General features: G+C 36.2%; 3 protein-coding genes and 1 pseudogene across 3 annotated transcripts in view; 1 reads left to right on the forward strand and 3 right to left on the reverse strand.

The window, feature by feature from the left end:
• LOC108694487 (NSFL1 cofactor p47) overlaps nt 1-14861 on the reverse strand; it is a 24607-nt gene extending 9746 nt beyond the window's left edge. Inside the window, exon 1 of the mRNA XM_018204067.1 lies at nt 14681-14861. The gene's annotated coding sequence lies outside the window, so the exon portion shown is untranslated. The remainder of the gene's footprint in view (nt 1-14680) is intronic.
• On the reverse strand, nt 256-8559 carry LOC108694467 (annotated as a pseudogene).
• LOC108685492 (dynein heavy chain 12, axonemal-like) lies at nt 8570-11880 on the reverse strand. The gene is made up of 2 exons (XM_018190344.1): nt 8689-11880; nt 8570-8575 (listed from the first exon to the last, which is right to left on the reverse strand). Exons 1-2 carry the CDS (start codon nt 11878-11880, stop codon nt 8570-8572), a joined length of 3198 nt encoding a protein of 1065 aa, XP_018045833.1.
• The window catches only part of LOC108694515, a 14545-nt gene continuing 11062 nt past the window's right edge, over nt 12457-15939 (forward strand). The window contains exons 1-2 of the mRNA XM_018204080.1: nt 12457-12591; nt 15729-15906. Of these exons, the coding sequence (XP_018059569.1) occupies nt 15865-15906 (42 nt within the window). The 5' untranslated portion in view covers nt 12457-12591; nt 15729-15864. The remainder of the gene's footprint in view (nt 12592-15728; nt 15907-15939) is intronic.

The raw sequence follows: 15939 nt of genomic DNA on the forward strand, positions 1-15939 counted from the left end.
TTTCGACCACCACTTATCGCTAAAGCCATCTATAGGAAAACGGCGGAAGCAAAGTTGTACACCTAATATTTTTAGAATTATTAATAAAAAATCTATATAAATATTATTACAACAAAATACCTTTAAAATAATCCAAATAATATAAATTAATTTTTATGTAGTATACATTAGACTGCTTGAGAGATTAATTTGAAAACGAAATATCTAATTCTCACCCATTTGCAAAAAATAGCTTAGAACACAAGACATTATAAATTATTTTTCAATTTGGCAGAATAACGCTGTACCACGTTTTATCCAATATATATGCGACTTATCAGTTTCCAAGGGCACGCTTGTGATGTAATTCTTCATCATATCACTATCTGTTCTATCGCATCGCATCGGTGAGATATATACAGGGCACTCGTATATATCATCAATAATTCTCTTTTCTCTGTTAAATGTAAGCTGTATCGGTGGCATGTTATACCAAAATACGTTCGTCAAGCTTTCAATCAACATATGTCTTTGCATATCCCATCGGGCGCCAGATAAATGTAAATCATGAATGTAATATTTATCCTCGTCTCCCTCGCTGTACGTAAAATTGTCATTCGTCACTTTAAAATCCAACGCGACTTGTTCGATGGGTATGCCTCGTCGTCGTGAAAACGCGAGGAAAGCCGCGGATAGGAATCTCTTGCAGCAAGACAACGCGTCGAAGTGGATCACATGAGGTAGATTGTTGTCACGCCAATATCGCACGAAGTTTACGCGTTTCAAGAGTAGATTGATGTAATTCGATAGATATCTAGTTGCAATGCCGACGTCGATCAGTCTCCAGACGCACGGAACTTTGTTATTGCATATTTCTTTTGACAAATCTTCCAAAGATTCGGTCAAGATAGTCTCGCCGTTCAATGCTGATTTTAAATTGCTCAAGGAATTTACAATCATTGACAAAGTTTTGTTAATCAGTTTAGCCTCGTGGATGAGAATTGCGTTTAATGGTTCGCGCGAAATCATAAGATATTTGTCTTGTATCTCGTTGATGTTAAATAACGCGGGCAATCTATTGCTAATTTCATCAATCGCTTGCAATGCCCGATCCTGTGTAGCTTCGTGATTCGACGATCTGACTTGATCCAGGAGAGATATCGATTCTAGGAATTCTCTGGCGACAGCTGTGTCTTTTATAACAAGAGCATTTTCGTCGCAGGCAAAAGCTTCTGCCGATGCATCCAATTGCATATTATTAATGTGCATGATGATATCGCGATACTCGCATCTTTGCGGTACTGAATGATCAACGCAGTCAGAAAATGAGTATTCAGCGTTTTCAATAACGCGGACATCACAGAAAGAGTCTAGCAGGTGTCGTAGGCATCTTTGATCAAGGCAATCCATAATTTTCCCACCATAGTTACACTCCCCGATTAGATAAAGCAACGTGCCGAACGGTACATTCTCGGTTTCGTTAATTAAACTTTGCAGTTGTTTAATGGATATTTCGAAGTCTACGTGATCGAAATCGTACGGGATGTTCCAGCCTTGCGGCCCAAAGTGTCTTCTCTCTCTGATGATTCCATGGAAGAAGCAAAGCCCGTACAGGAGTTTGGAAAACTCCTTGTCTTTCCCGGGGCATCCCTCAAAAAATTCTTTGCTCCTTATAGGTTCCGACCGGTACGTTCTTAGCAAACTTTGTTTCAGTCGAAGCGGATAGTCATATGTGATCTTTACGCTGTTTTGTAAGATGCTGATCGGGAAGTACGGAGTGGAACAGCTGGAAAGCCACAGTCGAAAATCCAAAGACGTACCGGACAGATTCAGATTCTCGCAGATTTGCTCAAGTTGTGGTAACCATGACGCAGCGTGATGGCAATTCTGCAAAAATATCCATCCTCCTTCCCTTCGTGTTCGCTCCACGAAGATTTCGGCTTTAGTCTGTTGTTCATCACCCATGGATAGAGAGATGAATTTTGAAGTATATCCTCTCGCGCTCGCGTACATGGAAATAAGTGACAAAGGCGAAGCGTAACTAGGTAGAATAAATATAATCGGCGTGAGACAATTGGATTCCGCGTAGGATTCGGATATCTGAAGGCGAGGGTAAGAATTGAATACGTCTTCCATAATATCCTCTATTAGTCGCATTATTTCCACGATAATCTTGTCGTACCTTACGATTTTGATAAGCATCAATTTTTGAAATCGAGTCAGATTGTTGGCCCAGAAATTTGGTATTAGATCGCTTTGAAATGGCATCGCGGTGCAATATTTCTCCCAGGCTGCACTGTTGACATGAAAGTCATTTGCGAGTTTGTGTAAATTGGGCACTGCACTGCTCAATCTGCAAATTTGTTTCCATTTGTTTATCGGTAACCAATCCGGCGCTGGATCTAAAATTGCATCATAATCTTCCGAATCTAAAGATATGAAATGGTTAACTTCTTCCTGCGTAGTCTGTTGCGCGTCTATCAAAACTTTTACGCACAGCAAAAAGGAATATAAGAGTTTATGTTTCTCAAACAGCGATCTGCAGACGCTGGAATGAAGATTCCTCGTAAATGAAGACTTGAGAAACTGTAATCGTTTTTCAAGAACGATACTTCTATTCGAAGTCTCAATAGAGGTAATGTACAACTGAATAAACCAGGAGAATGAAAATCGGTACATATGATTCAAATTGGATAGAGTAGTCAGTGTGCAAAACAAACTTGCGCAGTGATTGGCGAATTGCAAGTACGCATCTCTGAACTTGTTAATGTCCTCTGTCATTGCCCTGGCTGCTTCTTGTTTCTTCATGATGTCCGTGGTGAGATTCTTGGAAGAATCTAAAATTTGTATTGCGTTTTCATCCTCCAGAATGTTTGTCGTAGTCGATGAAAGAATACTCAAGATATTATCTTCTTGCTGTTGAAGAACTTTTTTGTTAGCGGCGTCTTGAAGACGGAGCGCTTCAAATTTCTCTTGAAGCTCCGGTTTTTCTTTCGAAACGACGATGTCCAAGAGTTTATCTTGAAGAGTTCCATCTGGCATTGAGAAATCGATTATCGTAAGTTTTCCGAAAACATCAACTGCATAATTTGGATTCGACAGTCTCGTAGTAATATAAAATCGAAAATTTGAAGAATACTTTACAGATTTAGTTCCAATATCGATGTACCAATCTTCATTTTTATAAATATTCTTTAACAGGATTGGCTCCAGTGCAATTTCAAGTTTCTCTCCAACATTTTCTAGCAGAACTGGAATACCAGTTTCAATGCTTTGTTCGATAACCGACATATAATTGGAATCCATCAGTTTAACGACTTTTAAGTCATTTTTCTTTTCTATTTTTTTGATCCATTGGTTTATTTGATTCTGCGAATCGATGAAAAGACACCACTGTTCGGAATTATTTAAAATGATGGCATTTTCTGTCGCGAAGCGATTTTTCGATAAACCGCAGAGTTGCCAATGATTGATCTCGATTTCCATGCCGAGAACATTTATGAAGTCGTATGTTTTAGTATACAGTATTTTAAAAGCTTCCATAAATTTTTTCCATTTTATTAACATTTCATCGCGAAAAGAGATATTGTAAGATGCCATATAAGCCACAATTCCGCTTGAAAGTAACATGTCGCCAATAAGATTATCATAATTCATTTGAAGATTATGAGCGCACTGCATCCAGTGGCTTTTCTCACCTCCCAAACTGGCGATCAATTTCTCCGCCTTGACCAGCTTAGCAGTGCATGTTGTCACTTCCATTTCTAGATTCAATTTCTTCTGTAGTGTTTGCCGCAAGCTATCGTTCAGCGCTGCCAGTTTTGCGTTCAAGGCGGCCAGAGTCTGTCGTTTCTCGTTTAAAAACGCCTCGGCTTCGTCGCACTCCATTTGTGCCTCTACTAATTTCTTCTTCTTTGGTACAACAACTTTGGCCACTTCGTCATAAGACACCATGGCGCGGACCCATTTGCAGAGACCCTCGGCGGCACTGGACGCTTTCGCGACTATGTGAGGCATGAAGCTGTTGTCCGTCATGTATGTCTTCTTAATAATTTGCATCACTGTGGGTGCTATATTGTCTTTATCGTAGTCCTTCAAGTTCTGCAGAAAGTTCATGTCGCCTAAAATGCGCTTGCTCGGACTCCAAAAGTCTGTGAATTTTTTTCCTGTAACTGAGTCGATGCTACGATCCGGAGGAACGCCCAGCATTACGCAAACGGCGGCCATTACTAATTTGATAGTGTCAGGAGGATTTTTCATTGCTTTTACCAAAGTGATGTCAGTCGGCTTCAATGTATTCAGCGCTATTACCGCATCTTCCAGAATCGGTATTGCAACAGCGAGATCTGCCTCGCATTCGGTTTTCAGGGTACCCGCGATCTCTGCCTTTTTATTCGCGATTTCTTCTTCTTGCTTTACAAGAATGGTGGCTCGTTCTACGGTAATATTTTCATTCTCCACTTCTTTCATAGTGATCACAGTCTGTTGAGCAGACAGTTCCAATTGGGGTTTCAAGACCGTCAAAGTAGCCTTCATCTGTTTGACTTGCTCAGCAGCCAATTCCAACTTCTCCAATCCTGCTACGTATCTATTCCGCGTCGCGATGATTTTTTCCTGCTTCTTCGATGTCAGTTGCTTATACAACTTGAGCATGTGTAGAAAGGCTGACGATGTCACGTGAATGGTCCTACCGAACATTTTGTGATATTTCAAACTCATTTCCTTTGCACTGTTGTGGAATTGCACGCAAATTCTTGCTGCATCAGCTTTAATTTCTTCCCGCACGTTAACGTCCCTCATGTGCTTTACTGCGATTTCTAAAAGCGCGTCGTTTGGCCAAACCTGATAGCAGTTCACTGTGCAATGTTTTGCTAAGTTAGGATATGAGCACAAATATGTTCTAAATGTAGTGCTAGTAGGACTGAAGCAGAGTACAAAATGTAATCTGTTTTTGCATTGATTTACGAAATAATCCATCACCGAACGCGCGCTGAGCTCCACGTTTCGATCATCATCCTGGGCGTGCAGTCGCGTTATCTCGATTATATTCTGTCTGTCTTCGATAGAGAACAAATCAGGTAGCTCCCCAGTACTTAACAGACAGCTGATATCTCTTAAAAACGCATTTTTTATTTGTTTTTCGTTCATAAAGTACGTAATATCCTTCCGCAATGTGCCACATTCCCGCAGGATTTTTCTCAATTCATTCTTCCATGCGTCCATGTCGTAATAGGATTCGATAGTGGTTTCAAATAAAATCTGTTGCTGCATAAAGGCAGCAAGGGCGATCGTGGATTTTCTGCCGGAACCCACAGTAGATATCATTAACACACTTCCGCCTGGAGTGTTTAGAATTCTGGAAACTTTGATCAAAGATTCCAACATGTAACGACATACGACGACGTCGATTTTTCTTTTAAAGCTTGCGTTATATTCATCCAAGTAAGAGAGAACTTTATTTCTTAAAGTTTCCATAGAAGTGATTTCCTCGTACCGCCTACATTTACCGTCCTTCTCTCCCACATCCATGAAATTTCCAAACATCAGATCGTTGAAGCTGTCTTTGGTGATTTGATTCTCAAATTTGGGTAAGTGATCAAAGGCGATTTCAAAAGAATCTTTAAAGTTGTTCTTTACTGCATCTCGGATTTTTAGGAAAAGCCATTCCTTGTCGCCTTCATCTAGCATGCGATCGCTGAACACGCGTAAGCTCTCATGCACCCACAACCGAATGAATGTTATCTTTGTCTCCACCGATTCTTTCTGAATTAGACCGCATCCACTGATCACTCTAGATATATCCCTCATATCAAAATAATAGTACAGTTTGCTGGGCACAGGCCGCAACGTCTTTATTATGGACTTGTAAACATCAATCGTCGAGTTTACTATGCTGGTTACGCTTCCTGTGACGTCTGCCGCGAATAAATTCTTTTTTAAATTAGCAAGTAGTATGTTAAAATATGTTCTGAATATATTATCCGTTGTAGGAGCGGAAATCGCATAAGTGTTGAAGTGTCTCAAAAATCTAGAAGATATGCTTCCGTCGATTTTTCTTGTAGTAATTGCAAGTATAAACATAATGTCCTGTACGAATATCTTATCTAATTTGTGTGTGTCGTAACAGTAATTATAACTGAGAAGTTGTCGTAAGAGATCAAATATGGATTGTGCCTCTGGTTTTTGCATGATGATTCTATTCATATCATCCACGAAGTTTATACAAAATTGATTTCTTCCTGGTCCGTAAGTAGTGCGTCGTATCTTGTTTAACTTGGAGAATAATAATCTTTCCGTTCTAGTTACCGTAATCATGGAAGTAAAACTAAAGAAATTGGAGAGACAATTTTCTGGCAACTTGTTTCTCAGGAGATCATACATGATACTTGTCTTCCCAACAGCAACATCGCCATACAAGAGAAAATGTTTTCGATATTTAATATGTTTTAAAAATATATGATTATATTTCATACTATTGATATTTGGAATGTAAATTTGATTTAAATTACATATCTCTGGAATTTTTTCGGTTTTTAGCAAATCGCCCCAATACTTCCAGTTTCCGGTACCTTTAAAGATGTAGAAATTATCTTGAATTAAACCATCATTAGGCAGTGTTACATCAAAATGTTTAATTATATCAGGTTTTGGATGTTCTTTGTCTGTACCGTTCCAAAATGACACACAAAAAGCATTGAATCGAGTTTGCGAATCTTCGATCAAGTTTCCACCCAGTCCCCAAACAGTAGCTAAGATTAAAGCAGCTTGTGCCCATATGACAAAGTGATTATCCTTGTCCTTATCTTCAGTATTTTCACAGGCATCTCTTAATAATATTTCAAATAAATTTACGGCTGACATAACAAGATGTAATTCTTGATTTAACAACATATCGCCATTTTCCTTTAAATAATTGAGACATGGATCTATCGCCCAATCGAATAAAGCACATAATATTTCATTATATCCATCGTAAAATGATTTGGCGATGTGAGACAACACGTACGGTTTCCAGCCAATAGAATGCACGTCAATATAGATTATTCCACATCGTGATATTATGCTGGGTGAAATTTCCATCGTGCTTGTTGTTTCAAAGATGATGGACATTGAGTTCGTTATACAAAATCGTTCTCCAGATGTCAAATACAACATTTTATTCTCATCCAGAATTGTATGCAAGTTTTCTATCCATGTGCCGCTTAAATCTCCATCAAACACTAACCATTTGCGGTCTGTTGAGGTATCTTCTATAAAGCGGCGAAATATAGTGGTACACAAACCATCCTTCCAAACTCCAGACTTATCGCAAAAATATCCAAAGAGAGCGTTGCTGTCTACCACTCCTGGTATAATTGTTTCAAGTTTCACTGTGGCGCCAATTTTATTTTTTTGATCATGCAATAATGATAATGTTTCAGAAAGCGTGTACAAAATTTCCGTTTTCCCACCAAAGGAGTTGCTAATAAGTATAAGACCGCGATGAACATTCATCAGTTCAATGATCTGTATGGCTTTCAATTTGAAAACTGCATGCAATGTTAGAAGTCTCTTTGTGCATATGATTTCCAAAGCGTTTAAAATCATCGAGCAATCGAAAGGAAGTACGACAGACTCAGGAAAAATATCTTGCATAATATTCTGGAAGATTGATATGTCGATGTTACATAGCTGAGGAATATTTATGTGTATCATCGAACGCAGTAAGAGAGTATATTCATTTTCATCTGGGATATTTTGTTTCATATTAATTGCAGTCGCGACGACAGTTTTCAGTGATGACATACTAAAATCGTAATGGCGCTTCTCTCCTATATGTTCGGATAATAATTTATAACTGACAGCTAGCTTCATTGCTAGATTTTTTGCGTGATTAAATCCTCCAGCGAAGAGTTTAATTTCAGCAATTTTGCCAATATCCGGTGACATCATTGATACGGAACGAAAGAGAATTTTCAAATTATCCGGCAAATCAGCATATCTCGATTGCTCCGAATTGATATTAACACATATATTTCCGGAGACATTTAAGTTCAAGCTGCAACCTTCAAAGCTTACGATCTTCAAATTAGACGAAATTGCTTGCTTCATCTGCGTAAGATTTTGGGCAATAGACGACAGCAATTCTAGTTTCAATCTGTTAAAGTTCTCAAAGCAAATCCATGCTCCACAAGAGATTACTCCTTTAAATATTCGTATCATGCATTCATAAGAAATGCTATTATTGCAATTGATGACGTAATATGGCTTCGCGATAGCTCTTATCAAGCTTTTAATTGTTTCCGTTTTTCCGGTACCTGTTGGACCTATAATACTGCTATACAAATGATAACGATAAGCTTGCAATATAGTACGAAAGCATCTATCAGTCAAGGGAGTGTTAACAATATTCTGCTGACAATAGTTATATTCGTATCCGTATTTAATTGTTGTATTGAATATTGATACTTCAATAAATTTATCATTACAATAATATCTTAATTGCGCGACCCATTCAAAGTCTGTCTGTTTAACAATATTTCTTTCTAGTAGCAATTTTATAATTTCTTTATGAGTCATCATGACAATGATCAATGACATTAACAAATTCCTACGTCTTCGTATTAAATTATTTTTTAATTCATTAATTACCGAAATTATACCGTTGGTGTATGTCATGAGTAAAGAGTTTAACATGTTAATATTTATTGGTGTAAGACATTTTTCTACCGAGCAAGTCCAATAAAGTTGTAAGCTACAAATGATTGCCATGCTTGGAAAGTTATCAATGGGAACAAATGTCAAATTTTCATCGATCAGGAAATGATACTGCAGAATATTTTTGTGAACTGCGTCTTTCATCTCTTTTTCAAGCTGAATTAACCATTGCTCTTCGCACTTAGTGTCAGTGCATAAGGAAATGTTATTATTTAGACATAACATTTCTCCGTAATGCCCAATGATGCCTCGAACACAGTTAGACTTATTAAATTTCAATCGTTCTATACCAGCGAAACATTTCTTCACAAACGTATGCTGTTTCTCTGTATTAATCGATTCGAATAATATTTTCTGAACTTCTGAATCTTCGAGAAAGAAGAATCTCGTGAACGATAATCTTTTAATATTTAAATAATTCCTTACACTTTTGCTCGCTGTCTCCAATTTTTCATTAGCTTCATTTAAGCTTTTAAGCAAGTTAGATGATTTTTTGATTTCATGAAAATTTGGATTCTTCATAAATCTGTTACTAATATCTAATAAAATGCTTATCGCTTCTAAATATAGTGAAATTTCTTGGCTTAAACGTATTTCTATTTTTGGATAAGAAAATATTGGCTTTAGATAGAGTTTGCGATATTGCACTTGCGTCCACTGATCAAGGATTTCTTGGATCTTTATTAGGACAGTGTAAAAGTCAATTAAATTTGACAATATTGGCTTTACGAAATGCGATGCTCTTATTTCTTCAATTTTTATAAGGTGGTCGCTAAGAAGAGTTTCGATATCATTTACGTGTTTAAAAGATACCATACCGGATTCTTTAGTCGACATCTCAAATGACATCGGCTCCCATTCCTTAATCATCTCAGCCAATTCCTGCTGAAGACGAAGCTCCTTGTTGGCACCTAAACTTATGGCTTTGTACTTGTCAATGTTATCCATTAGATTCATGTCGATCATTTTCTTCAGAGTCGTTCCTGCGTTTGGCGTAAGATCGAAATTGCATATCGCGGACATTTCTTTCCAGTGACGCGCATTCAAAGCTGGATTGCACATGCAAACTGCGAGCGGTACGTGAACTTTAAACTCATTAATATTATTAAGTGTCTGCCAACACAATTTCAATGGTGCAGGTTGCTGCATTGGATCAGGATCGTCGGCAATGCCGGAAAATTTATACGATTTGTTCGCTGTCGCGTCCATTTTAATGCGCGACTTCATCGTCTTGTTCATATCCGTGATTTCTTCTAAGTAATTCACAGTCTTCTTCTCGATAACGAAAGCATCCAGGCATTCAAATGGACCATTCAGCCATACAGAGTTATCCCTTCGCCATTGATAAATAGTACATATAAGTTTGTAGAACGGCACGATCGTTTCTTTCAATTCGGATATTTTCGGGAACTCCGTTTCAGGAAACTTGAAAAGCCTTTCCTCCGAATTAATAACTTGCATCTCATCATCTATGCGTTTGTACTTCTTAATCAGATCCTTGTAATGCTGCGCGTATTCTCCGACCTTGCTCATGTCGTCCATATCATCTAGGATGATAAGTTGCGGGAACATTGCGTCAACCTCTAAATTTAATGCATTTATTCTTCGTTGAAGATCCTCTTCCAGCTCGCTCTTCATAGCTTCGCACAATGTATTGTTTTGCGCAAACACAGGTTGAATATCGTGTAGCCAATTAATAGTGGTCTTATTTAAATCAATGTGCTCGTCAGTTAATATAGTAATTTCCAACAATTTGCTCAACATATAGATTGATTCTCGTATCTTTTGTTCCTGCTCTTTTATCAGTACTTTCGAAGCTCGTGACATACGTTCATTCAATTGTGTCAAAGAACTTGCGTCCCTTGGAATATCCAACGCCATAGATTTTAGATTCTCAAAGTCCGTGCAAATCGAATGATTGAAATCTTGATGATACTTCACGAGTTCCGTCGTGAGGACGCTTATAACATTGCAGCAGATCTGCTTCAAGGATTTCTTGGCACTGCTTTGATCCAACTTTCCCACATTGTAATACAAATTGGAGACCATAGAGTTCGTTTTGCTTAGATATTCATTATACTTGCAAATGTGTTCGAAGTAAGAGTCGAAATTCGGTTGTTTAAAAGTTAAAGTTAATATTTGTTTTTTGATACTCGACATATATACACTACTAAATTCCACAGAAATGAATGCTACATGCTCGTTCATAGATTTAAACAGGGTATCTAATATCTTCTGTAAATTGCGGTGAGACTCCTCGACAAACCAGTCAGGAAGCGCTATCTTTATGTACTTTTCCTTCGCTTTGACATTCAACCATTCTTCCAATGGTATCAGATCTTGCGCAATACCTTCAATGCTTCGGATAATATTGTGATATGTCGAGAAAACCTTCTGTATATCTGGTTTTGTTATAAGCTGGTCATTTTCGCATACCAGCTGAAATTCGATTTGAGGACAGAAACGACCATCCTTCATAATGTCTATTATATGATCAATCGATTTCATCATTACATTGAGAATCTGTTGAACAAATACATTTGTGAGACACCGCATAAATTGGGACAGACGTTCCGCAGAAATGCTTCTTAATAGTTTTGATTTCTGTACGGCATTAAATGTCTCGGTATAAAATTTATTAGTGATCACTAAAGAGCCTCTCTTAATATCCTTAAGGATCATATCTTGAAAACAACATAATGTTAATAATCCAAATTTATGGTAACGTTTGAAGTCACAAATTATTGCGGGTAGAATACGATATGCCGTGTTCATAATATGTCTGATTATTGGATAGGAAAGAAAGTATCTCTTGGCAAATAAATTACGACGTTGTAAAAATATTGCGTGATCATGCATTCTATTTTCCTCAACGATTCGCTTCAAGCCAGCAGAAACGTCGCATTCCTCGCAAGCAACATGTTCTCTTCTATATATTTTGCAGGATAATATGGATTTTAAAACGAACTCTTTCATATTTTTAGTGTACATATCCTTTACTTCATCTAATACCGAGTTTATAAAAGCAGAATGTTTTCGTCTGACCGCATGAGGTATCAAGTCTAATATGTTTCTTTTCCATTCTGTGGAAAATTCGGGGACATAAATATTTCTTATGTAATCTTTTAGTCGGATTTGATTTGGCTGATTGAAATTTGGAAATTGACACACTACAAAAGTTGATTCCAAAGCATTCCAGTCCATGTTTACAAACACAGTTTAAATCCGTCGTTTACCACTTTGTCGAAATTTTTAATCGATTGTTTCACAATAATTTTATAAAATATTTTATTAACACAAATGTTAAATAAATATCTATTTTGTCTACAATTACAGATTAATAATAAATATATTTAAAACACAATTATAAATTATTATTGGGCAGCTTCTTCTGTATTTAAGAATAGCTCACAAACTAAGTTTCTTGGATACCGTGAATGTTTTATCAATAGAGCGGACATTCGATCCTTGGACGCATGTGGAAAGTGGAGTTATGCGATTTTTATATTATATTGAAATTGAAATTTAGATTTTTGAAACACACACACACACACACACACACACACACGCGCGCGCGCGCGCGCGTGCACAAAATGCCATGCGAACCAAATTTAACTTATTTTATTGATATTAGATTTTTTAATTATATATAAAGGAGACCTTAAGCTGGCATTTGAATTTTGAATAGAAATATAATCTTATGAGTTCCCAATTTATATTATAGATGGCATCTCGTGTCTTCTTTATCAACGAAGTTTGGTTAGTTTAGGTTTAGGTTTAGGTTTAGGAGCGTTGTTATGTTTAGATAGTCAAACATGTTTTCAATAATCAAAAGTAATTTTTCGAACGTTCATACAAATATGTATCCTGATTGTTATTTTCAAATTTGAATTTTTTCAAATTTGAATTGTTCAGGTAAGTAAATTTATGTAAAAACGTGTTCTGAACACGTCCTGGTGTTATTTCTTTCATTTTCAGAATTGTTTAAATTTTATTTATGTCGAAAGTTATAATATACATTCGGGGCTAAGTGGGCATGAAACCATAATCTTGATTTTCTATTCACAATATTTTTACCATATTTTCGTGTCAATTACAGCATAATTCGCAATTATAAGCGTAAAACTGATTCCGTCGATAAAAATACAATAGGATGTCTAGAGCTAGCCAAAAAGAATTATATGAAAATTGCATCGGCGACGAAAAAATTTAAAGTGTCTAGAAGCACAAAATTGGCTAAAAAATACAAACACGAAGAAAAAAACTGAGGTGAATGAAGTAGTTGCACTGGTACATGGGCATCGTACAGTGAGTTTTGTTATCATAATTTGTTGAATATCTTAATTTGAGTGAATTTTGTTATCATAAAATCCATTTTATTTCAGATTTTCGATACAAATGTAGAAGCGATTATAAGTAAAATATTTAGAATACTGCAATAACATGTATTTTGGCCTTTCAAACAAAGGAAGTGCGAGGTTTAGCATATGATTTTGCGAAGAAATTAAAATTAACTGTGCCATCTTGCCTCTTGGGAGGCCACTCATATGGCTGAAGATTGATTAAGTGGCTTTCTCAAACGGCATCAGAACTTGGCTACACACAAATCGGAAGCGACAAGTTTAGCGCGTGCCACTAATTTTTAATTCAACTAATGTCAAAATTTTTTTTCATTATTGAAAAAAGTAATAAATAAATTCCATTTTTCGTGTCAATATTTAGAATATGGACGAAACCGAAATCACAACAGTGCAATCACAGTGCAATTGAATTATTGCTCGACATGATAGTAAACAAATTGGGTGCATAACTTCTTTTGAACGAGGTGTACTTGCGTTTTTGGCAATATCAGCAACAGGAAATTTTCTTTCATCTTTTTTTATTTTTCCAAAGAAACATTTTAAGAATCATTTTCTCAGCGATGGACCACCTGGCTGTGCAGACGCTATAAATTCAATTGTATGAACGCGAAACATTTTTTCGAATTTTTGATTCTTCTAATTCCGTTCGTGCTTCTGTTGACCACCCCCTTCTGCTTGTGTTAAACAATCATCACTGTTAAATTTATAATGTCAAATTTAATCTAATGTGAATTGCCACTGGGCCTACTAAATATATCGTTATTTTTTACCAAAACGATAGTTAAATTTGACACTATATTGTATTAATTTACACTATATGTTAAATTGACACTAATCTATAATGTTAAATATTTTAGTATAAATGTTTTAGTATAACGATATATTTAATAGGACCAATGGTGACTCACGTTAGGTTAAATTGGCACTATAGATTTAATAGTGAAAGTCCCACTTATCAATTAAGGGACTAGATTTTTGCAAATCCAACAGTATAATTGTCACTTCTACCTCTCTATTGCTTATATAAGCTTCAGCCACTCGATCGCGCTATCTACAGCCCATTAAAGAAATCCATGAATGTAGAGTGTGACTTTTGAATTACATTCAATCCTGATGTTCAATGACAATTTACGATATTCCCAAATTGTTAATAAGACACTACCACTTGCTGTAACCCAGTGAAATATTATATCAGGATTCGAATGCACTGGCATTACATCATTTTTCCAGGAATATGAATTTTTACCAAACAGTGTAATAGATCACCCATCTACTTTGTCAGCACAACATGAACAGACTAAAGTTACAGTTCTACTACCATCATCACTGACTGAACTTCAGGCGCTGAAAAATGAACGATGGTTTCATGGAAGATGACTGAAGAAGACGGAAGTTTGATAGCAAGTAACTCTGTTAGCAATTTGAGCGAAACGCTTCAAAGTATTCTCACCCGAAAGCAGAATTGAGAAAGCAAACGTCAAGATCATAAACGTAGGAGATGTGCCATGCTTATGAATTCATCTGAAATGGTAGAATGGTAGTGGAGCACGAAACAGCTAAGATCAAAAAAGTGGTCACAAAAAATATAATAGATGCTTAAAAAAATGAGAGGTCGACCGAAGAAAACGGTATTACCGACAAACCTTGATCCGCAATCATCGACGAATATTGGAAGAACACATAAGCCGTTCTCTGCGAAAAAGGCCAAGGATTCCACGTTCAATTTCGATGATAACTGCAACATTTGTTGTATGTTCTGAAAATATTCAACTTATGTTCAAAAACAAAAAGTATCTCGTATGCAAGTGCACATGACAAGTGCGTACGCACGACTGATAACCATTTTGTTTGTATGTAAAATACAGTTTGATTCTTCTGATATGGAATCAGAAGATTTTCAAATTAAAGATTCGAAATAAAATTTAATATAATTTTTTATTTTTTGATAATGACGTTTTTTTATTTCATATAGCATCGAAAAAATGTGATGCCCGCACTTAGTTTCGATATTCTTGAAATTTTATTTTCCGAGATTATATCATTTTTTGTGTAAGTGTATGGATGAAATGGAGTTGCGAACACCAAAATTTTTTATTGCCATTTTGTAGTCTTATAATCATTCTGGCTAACGCTAATAATCATTTGGCTAAAATTTACTTTCCCAGATAGCAAAATGTAGTCTTTTAGTAGACTCGGCAAGTTCGAGCAGAAAATGATGGCAGTCTGCAGTCAACTGTGTCCGCATTAGGCTTGTTCTGTTAACGTCGCTTGTCGATATAATATGAAGGCAAATTATTAGCAGAAACTGAGCAGATCCTGCCGACATTATCTGATGCTTGCAGATTCTGTTACGTTTTTTCTAGCAGTCTATCAACAGTATTATGTACATCTAATTCTGTTGTTATTTTGTTGACATAGTGTGTAGCAGATATTAAAAAAATCCCTTTCTACAGACTTGCTATCGGGATTGTTATTAAAAATTGCAAAAAATTGAAAAAAAAGATGCTCACTTAGCCCCGGTCTCACCTATTATAAATGTACATACAGTATTATTACAACAATAATAATTATATTGATCATCATTAATATTGATAATGCTATTATACATTCACTAATTAATATGCATGTATGTATGTAATTATATGTACATACATATTCACATGCATATCGTTTTAAAATTGTCATGAACAGCTGATTGGAAACATCTGCCATCTACTGGAAATTTGAATAGTTACAACACATCGGACGTTATATATATTGAACCTAGTCGATCCATTGGTTTTGTGTTTATGCTTCTCGTGATTAACTGTAATAAGAGGTTATAAATATGAGTAATATTTATATACAAGAACCGCCTACTACGGGCAAAGTAAGTATAAATTATTTTATATACATATATATA

The sequence above is a fragment of the Atta colombica genome, unplaced genomic scaffold (genome assembly GCF_001594045.1).
Source record: "Atta colombica isolate Treedump-2 unplaced genomic scaffold, Acol1.0 scaffold1, whole genome shotgun sequence".
Classification (NCBI taxonomy): Eukaryota; Metazoa; Arthropoda; class Insecta; order Hymenoptera; family Formicidae; genus Atta; species Atta colombica.